At 37.3% G+C, this 17,789-nt stretch overlaps 2 protein-coding genes across 3 annotated transcripts; one reads left to right on the forward strand and one right to left on the reverse strand.

The window, feature by feature from the left end:
- Window positions 1-1,924: 1,924 nt before the first annotated feature.
- On the reverse strand, window positions 1,925-5,859 carry LOC121853701 (dual specificity protein phosphatase 23-like). The gene is made up of 3 exons (XM_042348035.1): window positions 5,396-5,859; window positions 3,567-3,738; window positions 1,925-3,402 (listed from the first exon to the last, which is right to left on the reverse strand). The coding sequence occupies exons 1-3, from the start codon at window positions 5,509-5,511 to the stop codon at window positions 3,205-3,207; spliced, it is 486 nt and encodes a 161-aa protein (XP_042203969.1). The 5' UTR covers window positions 5,512-5,859; the 3' UTR covers window positions 1,925-3,204.
- A 21-nt stretch (window positions 5,860-5,880) lies between these two features.
- LOC121853702 lies at window positions 5,881-12,534 on the forward strand. 2 transcript variants are annotated; one of them, XM_042348038.1, is made up of 4 exons: window positions 5,881-6,049; window positions 9,002-9,149; window positions 10,160-10,280; window positions 11,198-12,534. In XM_042348038.1, exons 2-4 carry the CDS (start codon window positions 9,026-9,028, stop codon window positions 11,418-11,420), a joined length of 468 nt encoding a protein of 155 aa, XP_042203972.1. In that variant the 5' UTR covers window positions 5,881-6,049; window positions 9,002-9,025; the 3' UTR covers window positions 11,421-12,534. The 2 variants fall into 2 exon arrangements, with proteins under 2 accessions (XP_042203972.1, XP_042203971.1); XM_042348037.1 differs by lacking the exon at window positions 5,881-6,049 and adding an exon at window positions 6,209-6,391.
- Window positions 12,535-17,789: the final 5,255 nt, after the last annotated feature.

Here is a 17,789-nt window from a genome sequence, read left to right on the forward strand (position 1 = left end):
TATCATAAAATAACCCCTTCCACCTCACCCTGCTGCTAACTCTCCTTGGTGCACAAAGAAATTTATATTTGCTTTTTGTTTTTGATCTTATGATAATTTATTTTTTGCACATTCTGTATGTAAGATTGTGTTCATCTGAATTTAAAAAAATGACAAATTTTGATTTATCCACCCAGTCTTATTCCCTCTTCTCATTATTTTTCAGGGCATACATTCCTCTACTATTAACTCAAGGATTTCTATGAAGTTTGCATTTATTTGTAATGATTCCCTTCCAGTCAATTATGTTGGGGGGGTCTTACCGTTTCTCTTTGGTGGTAGCGGGGGAGTGGGTAGTCTGGGAGGGGACATCTTCTCCTTCAAGGAGGAAGCTGGTTTTCTACACAAGCTTTGTGTTTTATCTCTTAATGTTTAAATGTTTTTTTATGAACATTCTATATTATTTGTTACTGGATTTGATTTGATTTTGGTTTGTTAAGCCTTTATTTTAATTTGGTGATATGACCTAAGCTGTTGTGTCACCAGGGATGTAATTACCACAATCAATCATCATCTCTTCCATTTGTTTGAAACCAACATAGTGGGCAGGGCGTGCAGGATGTGGGACGTTATTGTGTAATACACGTTAAAAAACTGATATGACACAAAAATTTTGTGTCTACATGCCTTGTACCTGAAGAAATTAAAATCCCTGTATTTAACTTAAAATCTGAAAAGTCAGCACATATTCTCGGCTGCGCAGTTTGTTTAAAACCAATGCACGAAGCTCAAGTCCACAAATAACGTAAAATCACACCATAATAATTAACAAAGTTGCTCTCATTGGTACCAGATATCAAAATAAGTACTTTCTGTTTAATATAAAGGAAAGGGGGGGGGTGGTCTGGACCAAGGCTATTAGTCAGGTAAGGTTACATGGGTTTCTTTTGCCAATTAGGTCAGGTTGTATTAGGACATAGTGGAAAATATAAATTAAATTGAACAACTTCTGGTGGTAGTGCTGTTCTTAGACATTACCAATAATAAATAAATTGTAAAATAACTATGAACATGATTATGTGTATGTGCAGTAATAGTTAATTAGTAGATGTAGAGCTATTCTAAACTTTTACCTGGTGGGCATTTTCTTCCAGTATTAAACCATTTTGTCAATATTAAAGATTTGTTTGGCTGTATATCCTCCCTGCTGGGTCCTGTCCCTCAGCTCACCAGGAAATGTGCTTACAGCCACCTCGTTAGCACTTGCAGCTTACCCTGCTAACTGGATGTTATGCAGGTAAGCTGCTTCCTAAACCAGCCAAACCTTCCACGGCTGGCACTGAAGTCAGGAATATTGGAGGAGGTGGCTTTCCCCTTCACAGAAAGCCACAGAGACCTGACCTTCTGGAGCAGGGCCTGGCTTAAGGGACAGTTCCTCTGCTGGTTGTCTTCGATCCATACTATCAACAACCCTTCCATATTCTTCAGCTTGGGGTCACTTATTCTGGTTACGGTGCTCGAGGAGGGAGAAACACAGTCACCAGCAGCTGCCTTGTACTTAGCTTTGTCCTTAAAGATGGTAGAGACAGTTGAGGTGGTAAGTTGAAATCCTACCAGTCTTTGCTGGTCCATTTAGGCATGAATTTGTAACATAAGAAGTTGGAGACAACAGGGTACAAGGTGGGTGGAACACAGTTGCAGAAGTGGGAAAATGGCAGCAAAAGCACACAGCACTCGTCACTAGAATTCCCACCACCCGCCAAATTCCAAACATCTCTCTTGTTCCTCCCCATCGTTGGATCAACGGGGTGCGCAACGAAACTTGCGGGATATTTCCCCTGTACATAATCGTCGGTTATGTGAATTGGTGGTTATTAGGACAGTGGTTTTCGGAGTACACCTATAATTATTTTAGCATGATTACTCATATAAAACTATTTATAGATACAGTGTAGTAATTTATTAACAATGCTAATGCAACAAATTCCATTCATCAGTGTACATTATCTGGAAAAGAATGAAGAACATAAAATGATAAATTCCAGTAAGAATTTACTGAATCATCAGTACAGTAATACACCAAAGGTTGTCCTCATTTATCACAAAGGTTCCATTTCTGAAAACCCTTGCAATATACACAACTAAATTAAGGGGAATGCATTCCTGGCTGGGACATATTGGGGTACTGTACTTGGTCTGACTAAAAAAAAACAAATAAATAAATATATTGAAATTATAAATTTATAAAAGTACATGAATTGCAATCAAACATGTATGAAATACAAATGAGAGAAATGTGCATGTTGTTCCTCTTCCAGGGGTTTGTCAACTTGTTCCTTCACTCGGCTCATGTTTAATTATACACTGTTTCTTGATACAATGTGTGCTTGCCAAAGTACTGTACTTGTGGGTCTTTATAAACTCATACATAATTAAGGAAAATTTATAAATAATTGATTGCATACATATGTAAACAATTTCATTGTTGAAATTGGAACTTAAATACAGTAAATGTGCATTTTTGCCAAAATTGAGGACTACCTGTGCTTACTATGTATATTTTAAATAATGGTAGAATTAAATTAATCTTCACCACCCTAAAGGCAGGTACAGGATGAGGAATACAATTAAAAAGGAGGGAGATAAATCTCCCAAGGCACTCGCCTCTAATACTGTAGATAAGTGAAGGCCCAATTACTGTCTGAAAGGAACCCTTTCAGGTGGCTGTTCTCTCAGGGCTGAACTCATTAAACAAAAATTTTAAGTGCAGTACAATATATTACTTTGGATTTGGTTGGTGCCAAGATAGAACCTGATACCCTGTAAGGTGTAACATTTATATATAAATGTGCTGGGTCAGACATCTAGCCTTTGCTCACACGTGCATCACGCCAGAGACATCTTATAGTGAACAATGTGTACACTTATTATGTGTAAGTAGGATACTGGAGAAATACCTTTAGGCTGGTAGGATCCCTCACACACCTGTCTATTCTTTTACCATTCCCTTTAATTTCTAATGTCACTTGAAACAGGCACTTCACTGCCCCTTTGCTTCTCCTTAATGAGCACTGCCAACCTATCCTCCCACCAGTCTTTCTTTGTTTTTCTTTAAATTTTCTTGCACCTGTATCTATACACATTAGCTGCACTGTACTTAGAAGACTGCATGCATAACTCTTTCCAATCTCCTTCAACTTCTCTCCCAACTGACAAACATTTGTTTTATAAATGTCCCCAAGCAAGGAAATCTCTAAACTTCTTAACAGCTCTTTCTTGCTCCCAGGTCTCAATGCTATATGGACGCATAAGCCTCACGTTCCAGGTAGCTTCATCAGGAGCCTGTCCATAATATTTCATTAAATAGCATGCAAGCATCACCCCTGTCCGTCCTCGCCCCATTCTACAATGAACACATACTATCTGTAAAAGTGAAAGTTTGGGATTTGGAAAAAAATAAATAAATAGATAAAAATCCATAATATATCAGTATTTTCACAAAAGTTTTGTTTAGCCAAAAGATCACATTTCTGAAGTTCTATACAGTACACCTACTGTATGTTATTCAAATACAAAGCGACTGTTACCTTTTTTTCTTCGCGAGCCTTGTCACATATGGAAATAAATTCATTTATTTGTTCCATAGATGGATCTTCAAATTCCTCCACATGAAGGAGATGACACTGGAAGTACTCGTGTGCTGTATGATGGGGCATAGTCTCTCCACTCAAAGTCACAAGAACGTCAACACCTTCATTCCTAGTGGAATAATTTAAACAATGAAATACATTAATACACAAGTTGCTCGTAACAATGCGAATAAAGTACTTGGGTTCATACAAAGGAGTGTTAGTTACAAGACTAGCGAGGTCATCCTAAAACTGTATCTTGCGCTTGTGAGACCACACCTGGATTATGCAGTTCAGTTCTGGTCACCGTGTTACAGAATGGATATAGAATCCTTGGAAAGAATTCAGAGGAGAATGACAAGACTAATCCTGGTCATTAGGAACCTTGAGTATAGAGACAGGTTAAAGCATCTTAATTTGCACTCCTTCGAGAGACGTAGAGCGAGGGGCGACCTGATAGAGGTGTACAAGTGGAAGTCAGGGCTAAACAAAGGGGACATTACAAAGGTACTCAAACTATCCAACCAGGAGCGAACTCGTAACAATGGTTTTAAGTTAGACAAATTTAGATTTAGGCGCGAAATAGGTAAACACTGGTTTGGAAACAGAGTAGTGGATGAATGGAACAAGTTACCAAATATCATCATTAAGTCGAATACGCTGAATAGCTTCAAACATAGGTTGGATGCTTATATGAGCAATAGGGGTTGGGTGTAAACGGGACTGCCCAGTATGGGCCAATAGGCCCGCTGCAGTTTCCTCCATTCTCATGTTCTTATATGTACGCTGCTCCCCATTCCATGCCATGAACAAAATGAGTAAAAATATACTGAAGCACTTGGACACTACAGTATTGTATCCAAATTTCAGTTTCTTATGTTAAAAGAGATTGGGATATTACCTGGATAAGAAAGCAGATACAAAAGAAAACAAACAAAATTGGTATAAAGTACCCATGATATCACCCAGGTAAGCAAGGAATAAAGTAAACAAACAAATGGAACAACCATTGAGTAGCTAACCCCTTTTACACATGGCACAGAAACAGAAGAGGGGGCAATATACAAGATGAGGAACATATAAATCGGTAATCTACAAAAGTCAGTTGACAAGTATTTTATAGCATGTACAGTACAGTAAAGTACAGATGTCTATGTGCAAGTAAAAGTTCTACATGTACTGTAGTTACATAAAGGGAAACTAGGACACTGAACACCAAACAAGATAACTCGTATTTTGAACTTATAAAGGCACTTTTGGCTAAAAAGAACTGGTTAGCACCTATCATTACCTTACCACAGTACCCTCAATCACTATGGGATCTCTTCTCCTTGGGATGGCCATAGAAAATACAGTATAGTACTGTACTCTACTAGAGAATGCTCCTGGCCTATGGGTCAGCTTTGATTGGGAACATAACAAAAATATCAAGCTTGAAACATATACTGTATAGGGTACCGGTATGATAATATATAAGTGGTAGGAATGTGCGGTGTGTAAACACAAAAAGACCATATTTTTCATGCCTGAAGCAATTGCCAGTGTTTGTGGAATAATTACCAATGTATCACTGTACCTTAAAGCAACTGTTTACCAGAAAATTCCAAAGGAAGGAGGCCAGTGACCTGTGTAGGAGCCCTCCATTGTTCTTATTAATTTTGTGTGTGAGTTTAAGACACCCTGTTGTATACTTATTAGGCTGAATCAAAGCAGTTATAGCCAATCCAGATAAACAAAACTTCTACACCTGTCACCTACCTACAGAGTAATCCATAGCTTTGCCTTACCTAAGAAAAGCTACATTAGCTTCAGTTTGTGGCCTAGCAGATGCACAAATCTCCTTTTTCACTACCCATGAGAAGTTCCATGGTGGCGAGATGTACTCAACACTATCCTTACTCATTCTAATAACAAAGCTTTTGGCTTGAAAAAAATTAAGCACCAACTGAACAATACACTATTTTGTTGCTGCTCTATACCGACGTTCCTCTAGGACCAGTGAATTGAGCAATGATAATGTTAAGTTACCATTGTTAACTCCATTGAAACTTGGCCCCAAAGATTTGAGGGCCTGTAAGGATAATGTGGCTAGAGTACCGTACATTGTGCACTAAATAAGGTTTTGATATATGAAGAGGAAGCTTGAGTTGCACCACTCTCCAGTACTGCCCCGTGTAACATAAGCTTAGTACGTCACGGGCCCATGACGTCACGGCAATGCAGTGTCATATTTTAAAACTTTGCCATCATTTGTGTCACTGATGGGCCTGTTAGCCGCTTAGCCCAATACTTGCCAACAGTGCCTAACAGGGACTGCGGCTAGCTAACAAGCATAAGCCCAACTGGTTATTAGGCACAATTATCGGAATCAACATATTAGTAATTTTCTATAATCTATGCATATTATTATCTTGCTGTACATCACAAAGCTGGGCATCGAGGTAAATAGTTGTAAATGTACCTTAGGCATACCAATAGTTAAATAAGTTAATTAGTAAAGTTATATAAGTTTATTTTGATTCAATCCCGTACTGGAAGGTTATTTAATGGAGAAAAAATATATTTGTGAAATAATTTATTAGTCTTGCACAAATTTATGGTCAATCAGGCATATTTTTTGGGTAATTTTACAGACAATAGCTGTAAATTTAATCTGGTTTAGGCTCTAATGTTTATTATTCTTGTGTATATAACCTGGTTTTAATAAATACCATAGTATAAGAAAACATTTCAAGGTCAGTATAGTTAGTGAGACAAGTTAAGGTCATGTATCAAACACTAAGGTCAGTTAAACATTACATAAAGTGTACAATATTGAAAAGTCGAATTGGTAACGTAACAATTAAAGGTGATATCATTCTTCTGGGAGTTATTAAGATGATAACTGTCACTATCTCGAAGTTTCATTAGCAGGCAGAACTAAAAGACTGGATTAATTTGCCTAATCTTATTAAAGCCAGGCGAAGTATTGAACACCAACAATTTAAAATTCCGGTTAATTATTACATACCTGAAGAAGCTGTGACTAGAGAAGAAAATGCTTTGTATTAATGGTTTGTGAGTGACCTACCATTTCAGTTGGATGGTAATACTCTGGAAGATGGTCTCGTGTTAAACAACAACTTGTAAGAAATTTGGTCAATATGTAGTTTTGACTGACCACGGCTCTTGAGTTGAGCAATGTGTTTTTTCGATGGTTTAAAAATTTAAAGACACTTTGCTTCAATGATGTTTCCTTCAGGAGATCCAGCACCCCGGTTAGGAGGTTAGGTTAGGTAAGTTTACGTGATTTGCGAGGAAAATGTCTTAAAAGAAAAGTATTTCAAAATTATTTAAACCATTAGGAAAACACATTGCTCAACTCGAAAGCCATGGCTGGTCGAGACTACTAAATTGACCCGAAATATAGGCGATGTTTGAGAACAGCACTACCACCAGAAGTTTGATTTTGTTCATATTTTCCACATGTTCTTATCATTATAGAAAGTATTTTGAAAGAGGTGACATTTAGAAAACCCATTAGAATCTGACCGAACCAACCAAAGAATCCAACCTAACTTACCTAACTTCCTAGTTGACCCCTCGCCATATTAAACAGAAAGTACTCATGTTCATATCTGGAACCAAGGAAAGTAACTTAAAGTAACTTCGTTGAAGCATCATGGTGTAATTAAATGTGTATTGTAGACATAAGAGTGATAACATCCCAATTGGATGATTCCCACTTGGACAATTGTCTGTTTTATGCTATTTAACCTCACCTAACCTAGCCCAACCTAACCTGATCATGTAATTAAAAAGTATACAAATAGCATAAAACAGACGATCGTCCAAGTGGGATGACACTGAGAGCACATGCTGAGTTAGCAGATTTTCGGAGTCGTATTTACAGTAAATACAGTAAACCCTCGATAACTCGGCATATATGGGGCTGTGGCCTTGCCGAGTTATCCCAAATTCCGACTTATCGAGGCATTTCCCCCCTCGTACAAAAATACAACAATAAAAAAATATTGACCCATATACACTATGTATAGATGTTATTACTAAATGTAAAACAGTAAAACTTACCAGCACTGCAGGCAAAGAATGAAGGATCACAGTAGGTGACACAGATGTATGGTAGGTGACACAGAGGTATGGTAGGTGACACAGTAGGTGACACAGATGTATGGTAGGTGACACAGAGGTATGGTAGGTGACACAGAGGCAAGGTAGGTGATGTAGGTGGCCAGATGTGCTGAGATTTTCCCAGATAATTTTATATGTCTCGGCATTTCCCGAGTTTTACTATAACATTCTGAGACCATATCCATGCTGAGTTATATGAAATTCTGGGTTATCAAATGCTGAGTTATCAAGGGTTTACTGTAATTATTTTCTTCACGTACAAAGCATGAAGAGACATCATTTTAGTGTCATATGGTCAGTTTTTCACCGTGTTTTACCCCCCAATTTCCCTCATCCTTCGTGCCCTGCCCACTACAAGTGATTTATTATCGTAGATAGAAAAGAATAAAACAAAAAAATAACAATTAAAATAAAGTCTCCTCTTTTAAAATACTTATTACTGTACTGTATAATGATTAGAACATCTTTGGAAAATATGAACGAAATTCAACAACTCTTCTGGTGGTAGTGCTGTTTTAAGGAAGTACCATAATAATTTGTTCATGTTAACGAATAGAAATTATATTTTGAATTGACAGAGCATAACAGAAATGTGCTCAAGTGGCTAATGAGCTGATAGTAGCAAAGAGGATAAGAGAAAAAAAAATGGAAGATTACTTTTCTTTTGTCCTCTTTGCCACTGGCTTAGGTGGTAGGTCATGTCTGTTACGTACTGTTGGCAAGTACCGGGCATGCACTGGCTCCATTCTGGGGCAAAGGCATAACAACGAATATAATCTTTTGAAAATGACATTAAAATCTCCTTAGTAAGGCTAGAAGTCTCACTTGTTTAAGTACACTGCAACTAAACTAATTATAACAACATTTACGCAAACTAAATTTAACCAAGGATTGTTAGGTCAGGTATGGTTGCATTGTTGTATTCTATACCATATCATAATTATTTGTTTTTTCCAGAATCATGCGTAACCATGTAAGATTTTCTAGTTATGGTTTGGAAGAGTTACCAATTTTATTTTGGGTGGATCTTTACAAATATGATTTTTAATACAAGATTTTGTAGGTGGCTACTATTTTACAGAACAATATACAGTGCTGAACAGTATATGCATCATGCCTCCTACTGTACCTGGTAATTCTTAATGAGAGCCCTGTAGCTTTTTATTTTACCATTTTTAAGCTCAGGGTCTTATGGAAATATAATTTTGCTGAAATAACTGCTATGTATTACTATACTGTGTATGTGTACTTTTGTCTCACAGGGCCTGGTAATAGAATAAATAAACATGTTCAATCGAATGTTTGGTCGCCGTAAGTCTCCGGTCATAGGGGAGTCGCCCACTGATCCAGGAATTGAAGCTATTGAAGAAAAATGTGATGATGCCACTTGTGATGGCTTCATTGTTTTAGGTTTGTGATTAAACTTGGTTACACTTGTTTTTACTTAAAGAGAGTCATTATTTCACTACATATATTATATAACCTAAAATGTAAGTGACCTATAAGATTCTACCATTGCCAAAGGGTTGGACTATCTGGTAACATTTCGCTGCCCTCCATGAGCAAGGAACAAGGAAGGCTTTTTTCTAAGTGAAAAACTCAGGTCAGTCATACTCACAGCCACAAATTGGGTTTCAAGCTTCGACCCCCTTAATTTTTTTTTCTTGGGCTGATATATGGCAGACAGAATTTAGAAAAAATCCTACCTTTAAAGTTTAGATGTAGAACCATCACATTCCCAGATAGAACTGATGCCGAAGTTACCTGACTTTGATAAAGTCAATATTTTTGCTAATATAACTGATTGTGATTTGACAGGCCACCTCATCTGAGTGATTCAATTATGTTGAGTCATTGGTTTTGGTAATTTCCTAAACAACAGACTATTGCAAGATAAATGCCATATATATATATATATATATATATATATATATATATATATATATATATATATATATATATATATATATATATATATATATATATATATATATATATATATATATATATATATATATATACAGTATATATATATATATATATATAGTATTTTTTCTTATTTATGACAGGTAGTTTATGCAGATCATGTAAATATAGCATATGTTTCTTCCAGAGTGAATTATGTTGTAAAGATCTTTATTCAAGTTCATACCTAATGGTGTGATTTAAAGACACACAATTATGAAGATTTTATTTTTTCCATAACGGAAATAATGTGGCTTCAAAAGTTGGCCCTCATCCATTTATTTTTGCTCTGTTCATGAATAGTGATATTGTTTTGAGATGAATAAAACTTTTGTACAGTACAGTAATTCATTAAATATTTGTTCAGTAGCAGGTAAAGTCTGTAGTATTTCAGTAACATTGATTATATTTTTCCAGTCACTAAATAGTTTATGATTGATATCTGAATATTTCAGATGATACCTCCAGTCAGAGCACCATTTATGACCCCCCACCAGGTTACACTGTAGGGGGTGCCAGTGCCTTCTTACCATATGGCATTGATCCCAGGAAAGAAAGTGCAAACAGTACACAAAGGTAATGTTGAAAATGTCACTTGAGGTTAATCCAGTTAAGAAAAAGAATGTTATTGAATTGGCATTTAAGATTAAACTCTCATTTATAAGGCATAGCTGGCTCTGTCTGACTTCCTTTGCTGAGGCATTTAATGATCATAATAAAGCTTTACTTACACCTCCCATATCTTTAACTGGCTCAAGATTACAAAGGTCTCTCATTAAATAATGTTGACCGCAATTTATGGTTTAGGGCCAGAGTGAGTGACATACATTTCTTCAGTTTCCGAATGTTTAGGGTCTTCAGCAGATAGGCTTGAAGGCTGGAGATTGAAAGCCCTCTGTTATGCCTTGGGTTTCCTTTTAAGGTGCTATGTATTTATAAGGGTTTAATTCCAGCCCAAGAAGCTTCACTTGCGATGTAGGAAATGATGACACCACTGGATACCTTGTGAGGTTCTTGGTGTAACTGGGTGAAGAGCTGCAGTGTTATTGGCTCACTATGTACAGTAGCTAAAACAACTATCTGTGCAGGTGGAGGTCGATATTCTCCGAAATTTTATGTGTGACAGCCCTCATATACTGTACCCAAATTAATCATCCATGGTCTCATATTGCTTCCCACAAAGTATGCACAGATAGTTGTTTTTAGCTACTTTACATACTATGCTAATAAAATTTCCTGCTAATGACCTGCCATTCCCCACATTATTGGTGGGTTCTGTCATGAATGTTTAGGAACCTGGACTCTCACGGATCACTCAGCTCGGCCTTTAGCCAGAAAATGGGGTTTTGTGCATCACTCCTTAATTTTTCAATACTTTACCAGAATAAAAATACAGTACCCTGTACTGTATTGTGGTTATACAGTACTGTACATTAGTTGTCTTTGTTTAGGTTCATTTATTATTGATTAATTCTGAATAAATTTTTTTGCAGGCCTGCAAGCTGTGATATTCAGACTGCAATTGATGGAGTTCCATTTAAACTTTCGTCATATGTTCTTCTAGATAAGGATGTGCAATCAATTGACATCAGCTCTGTTGCACAGATGATAGGAAAAATAAATTCCTTCAACTGGGATAACTACGAATACAGCTTTGAGCTAGAGAGGAGTATTTTACAAGAATTTACTAGTACTGAACAAGCAAGTATAGAATGAAATTTCCAACTGTTCCAAATGTATAACTTATTGCAACATTTATCTCTTCTTTGAATAAGTTTACTATCAGATTATATATACAGTACCGTACTTGTATCTGATACAGTCCATCTTAATTTTTTGTTACGGAAGTAAATTGTTTGGTAATGTTAGGTCTGTAATTATTTAACTCGTGCCTCTTGGAATTTCTATTTGACATAGTATTTGCATGGTTCATAATAAAAGGAGTATAAGTACTGTACAGTGTATGAAACTAGATGACTGGTGAAAATATCAGAAAAATTAATTTGAATTAGTTCCTCTAGGTTAATATGTTTCTCTTATGGTCTTGAGCCTACAGATCAAAGAAACTACAAGACCAACTGAGTATTACAAGTAAATTTTCAGACAATAGAGTCAAGTACAATACAGAATTCTTAACTTGTTCCAACTTAGGTTAAAGAGTATGGTATTCCCTAACTTGGGTTGTGTTAGTCTTGTGTAAATTGATTTGGTTGACTGAAACATTGTTATTGCCAGTGGTTATCACTCCTCAGATTTCCTGCAATAAATATACTGTACAGCATTATCCACCCAAGTAACAAAGATGCTGGGGGCGATTAATGTGTTAAATTGAAAATCATAGAAGTATGAAGGAAAAAGAACGACCAAAAGTTGATTTGAACTGATTAGTGCAGTATAGCAGATGTATAAACACCATGTACTGTACTTAAAATATTTTAGTCATTACTTATCTCCTGCCACTAAGGGAAATGGTTACAAGCAAGATGTCACGTGTATCTCTGCTCAAAAGCTTGTAACCACCTTAATATTTGCTTTATAAATGTACAGTAGTAATTAATGAGGTTGTAAACAAAATGCTCTCCTGCATCTAGTAACACAACAAGAGTTTTCAGACTCGTGTATGGTGCTTCAATTTGTAGGAAGCCTTTAGTCATCAGAAATAGGAATGTCACTTAAAAATTGTCCCTTTAATTCAGTAATGTCACTGAAATGCCTCTTTGAGTAAATAAATTCTAAGTTTAGCCATTAACATCATGCAGCTCATCAAGGAGGGTATGGATTTCACTTAGTGTCTGTCTTATTAAGGTGAGCTTGTCATTTTTAGATTTTTCAAGATATGTATTTGGCTACATTGTATTGATGTCCACTCACAGTCAAAGGTAATCATTTTACCACCTAACCCCTGCACCTGGCCAGGTCCTTTCTGTGTGGCAAGTCACATTGGGTGGAAAGGGGGAACGATCTTTTTTTTTAATATTTCCATGTATTTGGCTACATTGTATTGATGTCCACTCACAGTCAAAGGTAATCATTGCACTCTACCACCTAACCCCTGCACCTGGCCAGGTCCTTTCTGTGTGGCAAGTTACATTGGGTGGAAAGGGGGAACGATCTTTTTTTTTAAATATTTACTTGTTTTTCAGTATTTTATATTAGTTTTGGATTTGTAATATCAACACAAGACTTTTCACATCCCCTAGCCCTTCCCATACATCTCTAGGCTAGCTGCTAGCTATGTTACAGTTATTTTTCAAGTGGTACTTTCAGATAGACCACAGGCACACTCAATCTTGCATACAGAATGTAAAAAAGAAAAAATACGATAAATAATTATCAAATGGTCAAAAACATTAAAGGAAGTAAACTTTCTACATGTGTTAAAAGAAGGGGGGGGGGGGAATCTCAGCTGTTTGGAGCTGTCTCCCCTGTGTAGTGGAAATGTTCATGAGTTTCGTTGTCCACCAGCCAAATGGCGGTACAGTATTTTTTTTTTTTAACTTATTTATTTTTATTATTTTTAATTATTACTTACATTTACTGGTACTGTATATATTATTAAGAAAAAACTATGACTACAGGAGGAAAATACACGTCTTATATGCTATAAAATATGGTACAGTATTTTTATTATTTACCAATACAGGTCATACAGAATCTCAATTGCTCGTGGAGGTAAACATCAGAGGTGAACTGACCAATTATGTCTGCCAATGCCCCCAAGATGGTGAGGTTCACCCAACCCCACACGCTTACCATTGTTCTTCCACTCCTGGCCTCTGTGAAAATATTGACATTTGTAGTGAGTTGTTATTGGTGTGCCAGCAGTGATGGGCCCTGTAGCTTGTTGATGAAATGGTTTTTCATTCTAAAAAATAACTGGACCAATAATACAAATCTTTATTAATAATTCATTGGCACACAAGCCATGCCATCACGTGTATCTTGTCCTTCTGAGCTGGGACATAGTGGTGAATTCTTACCTTGTGTAGGCAGACTTGCCCAGCTGGAGCCATTCCCTTGCGGCTACTGCGTTCGTGAATGGGTGACGTTCGTCCTCTGCTATGATTTGCTCGTTGTTCACCTGGCCTGTCAATCGTGCTTTCCCTGAGCCAAAATTATATCATTTATATAAATTAAGAGTTCAAATATGTTTTGTTTGCATTACACAACTGAAATTAGTAATTTTAATACCGGTATATCAAATGGGCCTGTTGTTGTTTGCCTGCTTCATTAATGACATACCAAAAGCTATACACTTCTATATACAAATGTTTGCTGACAATGCCACTCTATTTAGGGAAATTAAGAACTGAGCAGACTGTGAAGTGCTGCAGAAAGATCTCCATGAGCTTCAAGAATGGTCAAAGAAATGGCTACTAAGATTCAATGTCACGAAGTGCAAAAGGATGCATCTGGGTCGCACCAATAGTAAGGAGGCGTATCACATGTCCCAACAGGACGAAGAAACTGTATTAATTGAGACCGAATGTGAAAAGGACCTGGGTGTGGATGTCGACAATGAACTTAAGTTCTTGGGCCATTATGAGAAGAAGGTGAATCAGGCAACGAAACTAGTAGGTCTTATAAGAAGGTCGTTTAGATATCTGGATGGTCCGTCTCTCATCTCGATTTTCAAGAGTGAGGTTCCTCCCTGTCTGGAGTCTTGTCACCCCGTCTAGTACCTAAGGTATGCTAGAGACTGTCAATTGATTGAAAATGTCCAAAAGAGGGCCACCAGACTGGTGCCTGGTTTACGGAACCTCATTTACCCAGAGAGATTGGAGCGCCTGCAACTACCTAGCTTATACTACAGACGGGTGAGGGGTGACCTAATCGAAGTGCATAATCATCTCAGGGTGTACTACTCTGTCGAATGTACATATCTGGAGCTGGCGGACGTCTCCCCCACAAGGGGTCACAGCTCAAGGTTGAAGAAGCCACAAGTTCAAAAAACTGTGAGGGCAAACTTTTTTGGAGTGAGAATTGTTAACCCTTGGAACACTGCTATGCTGTAGAGCATTGTGACTGCACTGAGTGTGAGCTCAATCAAGGCCAGACTTGACCAACACTGGAGCAGGTTCCAATATATTCAGGAGCCAGTGCATGCTCAGTATCTGCCAACTTCACAAGTGGCTAATGAGCCGATCAGTGACGAAGAGGATAAAAGTAAAAAGTAAAGCAAACCATAAAAAATACTCACCGTGGCCGGTTTCCCAAGTTTCCAGACTCCTCCCACTGGGTTAACCAACGTCTCACGGTCTGCCAGGTGACCCCAACCTCCCCTGCAATTTCTGACACATTGTACCCAGCTGTGTGTAAACCAATAATTTGTTCGCGACTCGCCAATCGACATTCTTAAGCATCCATCCTGGGTTGGGTGTGGATGATAGTGGCCAAACACCATTGCCACTACTACTTAATCACCTTGCATTGATTTCACAACTGTAATAAACATATTATAGGGAGGACAAATCGTATTCTATCCAATAATTTATTCTTAATTTTTTTTTTGTATCAATTATTAGTGATTTTTTTCAAGAATGGTAATACCCTGTAGCAGGAGGTGGAAGTGATCAAGTAACAATTCTTTCTTAATTTTTTTTCTCACCTAATAGTGATTTTTTTAAGAACGGTATTGGTAGAAGGTAGAAGTGATCAAGTAACAGCTTCGTGTTACTGGTGGTGAACAAGACCAAACACAAAGCCACGCCCCTTCCCCTTTTAGGTTGTCATATCAGGGGCTTTCCCTCACAAAGGCCAGATACCTTATCACCCTTAATGGCACATTAGCTGCCAAAAGCTCACTTGCATTCCTTGCCAAAATCTCAAATAAAGGCATAGATAACTAAGGGAAAGTTAAGTCAGTCCTTATGACACCACCCCTTCATCTCCCATACACCCGCCCTCCTGGTTGGTTGTTTTTGGGGGCTTTAAGCTTATCAACTGCCAGGGTCATTAAGGCCTTCAAAGTTAACAGAAATATCTTTAACACCTTCATCAGGTGATAAGGATAATTCTAAGACCACATACACACTCACTCCATATATGGCCCTTGACTTGCACCCTCCTGCCCTATCTGCATCTGCCACCACCAGCTTTCCCCTTATGAATACCTCTCCCACCCTCTTCTGACCCGCTGTGTAGGAAGGCCTTGAGCTTGCGGGTATGGTAGTAGTAGGGGATGGATGAATACTTTTGACTGCAACTGTATCTATATAGTACAGAAGGGTCTCGGAGTACGCGTGTGCATAGTATGTAACCCTGTTTATATGCGTCAGACCCCCTGAACCGCCCTTAAGCTTGTGTCTCGCTCTTGCGCCAGCCAACCCACTCAGCATCTCTCGCTAGCTCAGCGTGTTTATCACTTGTTCGTGCTCGTTTGAAAAAATAAATAAAAATTAACTCATTGCAATACTTTAATGTGACTTAGAAATAAAGAAAATATAATATAAAACTATAAAGTAAGAAAACTAAAGAGCATGTGTGTCAATGTGTGGGAAGTGAACATTTGTGTATAGAGGCAATGAGTTGTAACTGCGTAGCTGACTCACCATTCCAGCTGCACTCCCTACCTCCCATGTTGTGAGTCAGCTGGGTGATTGCCCGGCTGCGTGGCTGAACTGTCACATCACCCAGAGGATGGTTTGAGTGTAGAGGGAGCTATTCTTTGTACAGGTTGTACCTCTCTAGTCCGGCATTCTGTGGTCCGGAAACTCCCGTGGTCTGGAATGATCTTAGTTTGTCCAATTGGTAGATAGGCAGCTTTTTTTTTCTTTTTTTTTTTTTATTAACTTATTTGAATTAATATTATTATTATAACAGGAGTATTAAATTTTCGCCCCTCAGGCCCCAATGTGGGTCAGTGACCTATGCCCGGGTGGGCTAATCCCCTTAAAAAAAACAACAACAAAGCCGCGGGAAGTTAAGGTTTGTTTACATCCGGCAGTTCGGCTGCTTGTCTATACCGAGTACAGCATTTAACCCTTCAATATACATGAGCAGTAAATAAGTGTTGCTTTCATATTCTTATGTAGAGTAATGACGATATGTTTTCACATGTGCACACTTACATACGTGCAGTCTCACTTTTTTTTTTACCATTAATGGTTAGCTACTTATATTGTTCCATTTATTAACATTAAATAACATTACTTCAAACAACCATATTAACTTTTTTACATTAATTTTACTACAGCTACAATCAGGGTCTTATTTTCTTCAGTTTTATATGTAGAACCAATCAGTCACTGGTTTTGTAAGCATTAACGAAAACAATGCCGGCAGCCGTCTCGTCTCCTCGTGTGTTTTTATATTCCACATATTATTAATGAATTGTATTTTTCATTTTGCACACACAAACATTAATTCAATAAAAACAAAATTCAGAAACATTAATTAAAATATATATGAACGGTAAATAAGTGTTGCTTTCATATTCTTATGTAGAGTAATGACAATATGTTTTCACATGTGCGCACTTACATACGCGATCTCTCTTTTTTCTTTACCATTATCGTTAGCTACTTCTATTGTTCCATTTATTAACATTAAATAACATTACTTAAAACAACCATATTAATTTTACTGCAGCTACAACCAGGATCTTATTTTCTTCAGTTTTATATGTAGAATCAGTCAGTCACTGGTTTTGTAAACAACGAAAACAAAGCCGTCTCGTCTCCTCGTGTGTTTTAATATTCTACATATTCTTAAAGAAATGTATTGCTCATTTTGCACACATAAACATTAATTCAATCAAAAAGACATTCAGTAATAAACAATAATGAATCCTTTGTACATAAGAGAAATGACGCTCTTTACACGATTGTGCACGTCTAAACGTTGGTGAGCCATTCAAACCTGTCGAAATTCGAGTTTCCGCTGTCAAAATTTTTAATTGTTTTTTGTGTTCCAATAAAAAACGTTGAATTAAAAATTTGCGAAATTTGAGAAGCTACTGTACAACATTTAACCCATCAATATGTCTTCAAAGAGACCATGAAGCAGAGAAAGTGGTGCTAGTGCTTCCAAGCGTAAGCACAAGTCACTATCTATCCAGGAAAAGGGTGAATTTCCATGGTCCGG

Source organism: Homarus americanus, unplaced genomic scaffold (assembly GCF_018991925.1).
Source record: "Homarus americanus isolate GMGI-L3 unplaced genomic scaffold, GMGI_Hamer_2.0 scaffold13041, whole genome shotgun sequence".
In the NCBI taxonomy this organism is placed as follows: Eukaryota; Metazoa; Arthropoda; class Malacostraca; order Decapoda; family Nephropidae; genus Homarus; species Homarus americanus.

Coding starts and splice junctions, on each gene's coding strand:
- LOC121853702 (XM_042348038.1), top strand. CDS start 9,026: ATGTTCAATCGAATGTTTGGTCGCCGTAAGTCTCCGGTCATAGGGGAG. Junction 9,150..10,159: donor TGATGGCTTCATTGTTTTAG/GTTTGTGATTAA, acceptor TGAATATTTCAG/ATGATACCTCCAGTCAGAGC. Junction 10,281..11,197: donor AGTGCAAACAGTACACAAAG/GTAATGTTGAAA, acceptor ATTTTTTTGCAG/GCCTGCAAGCTGTGATATTC.
- LOC121853701 (XM_042348035.1), bottom strand. CDS start 5,511: ATGAGTAAGGATAGTGTTGAGTACATCTCGCCACCATGGAACTTCTCA. Junction 3,739..5,395: donor GCTAATGTAGCTTTTCTTAG/GTAAGGCAAAGC, acceptor TTATTCCACTAG/GAATGAAGGTGTTGACGTTC. Junction 3,403..3,566: donor AGGCTCGCGAAGAAAAAAAG/GTAACAGTCGCT, acceptor TCACTTTTACAG/ATAGTATGTGTTCATTGTAG.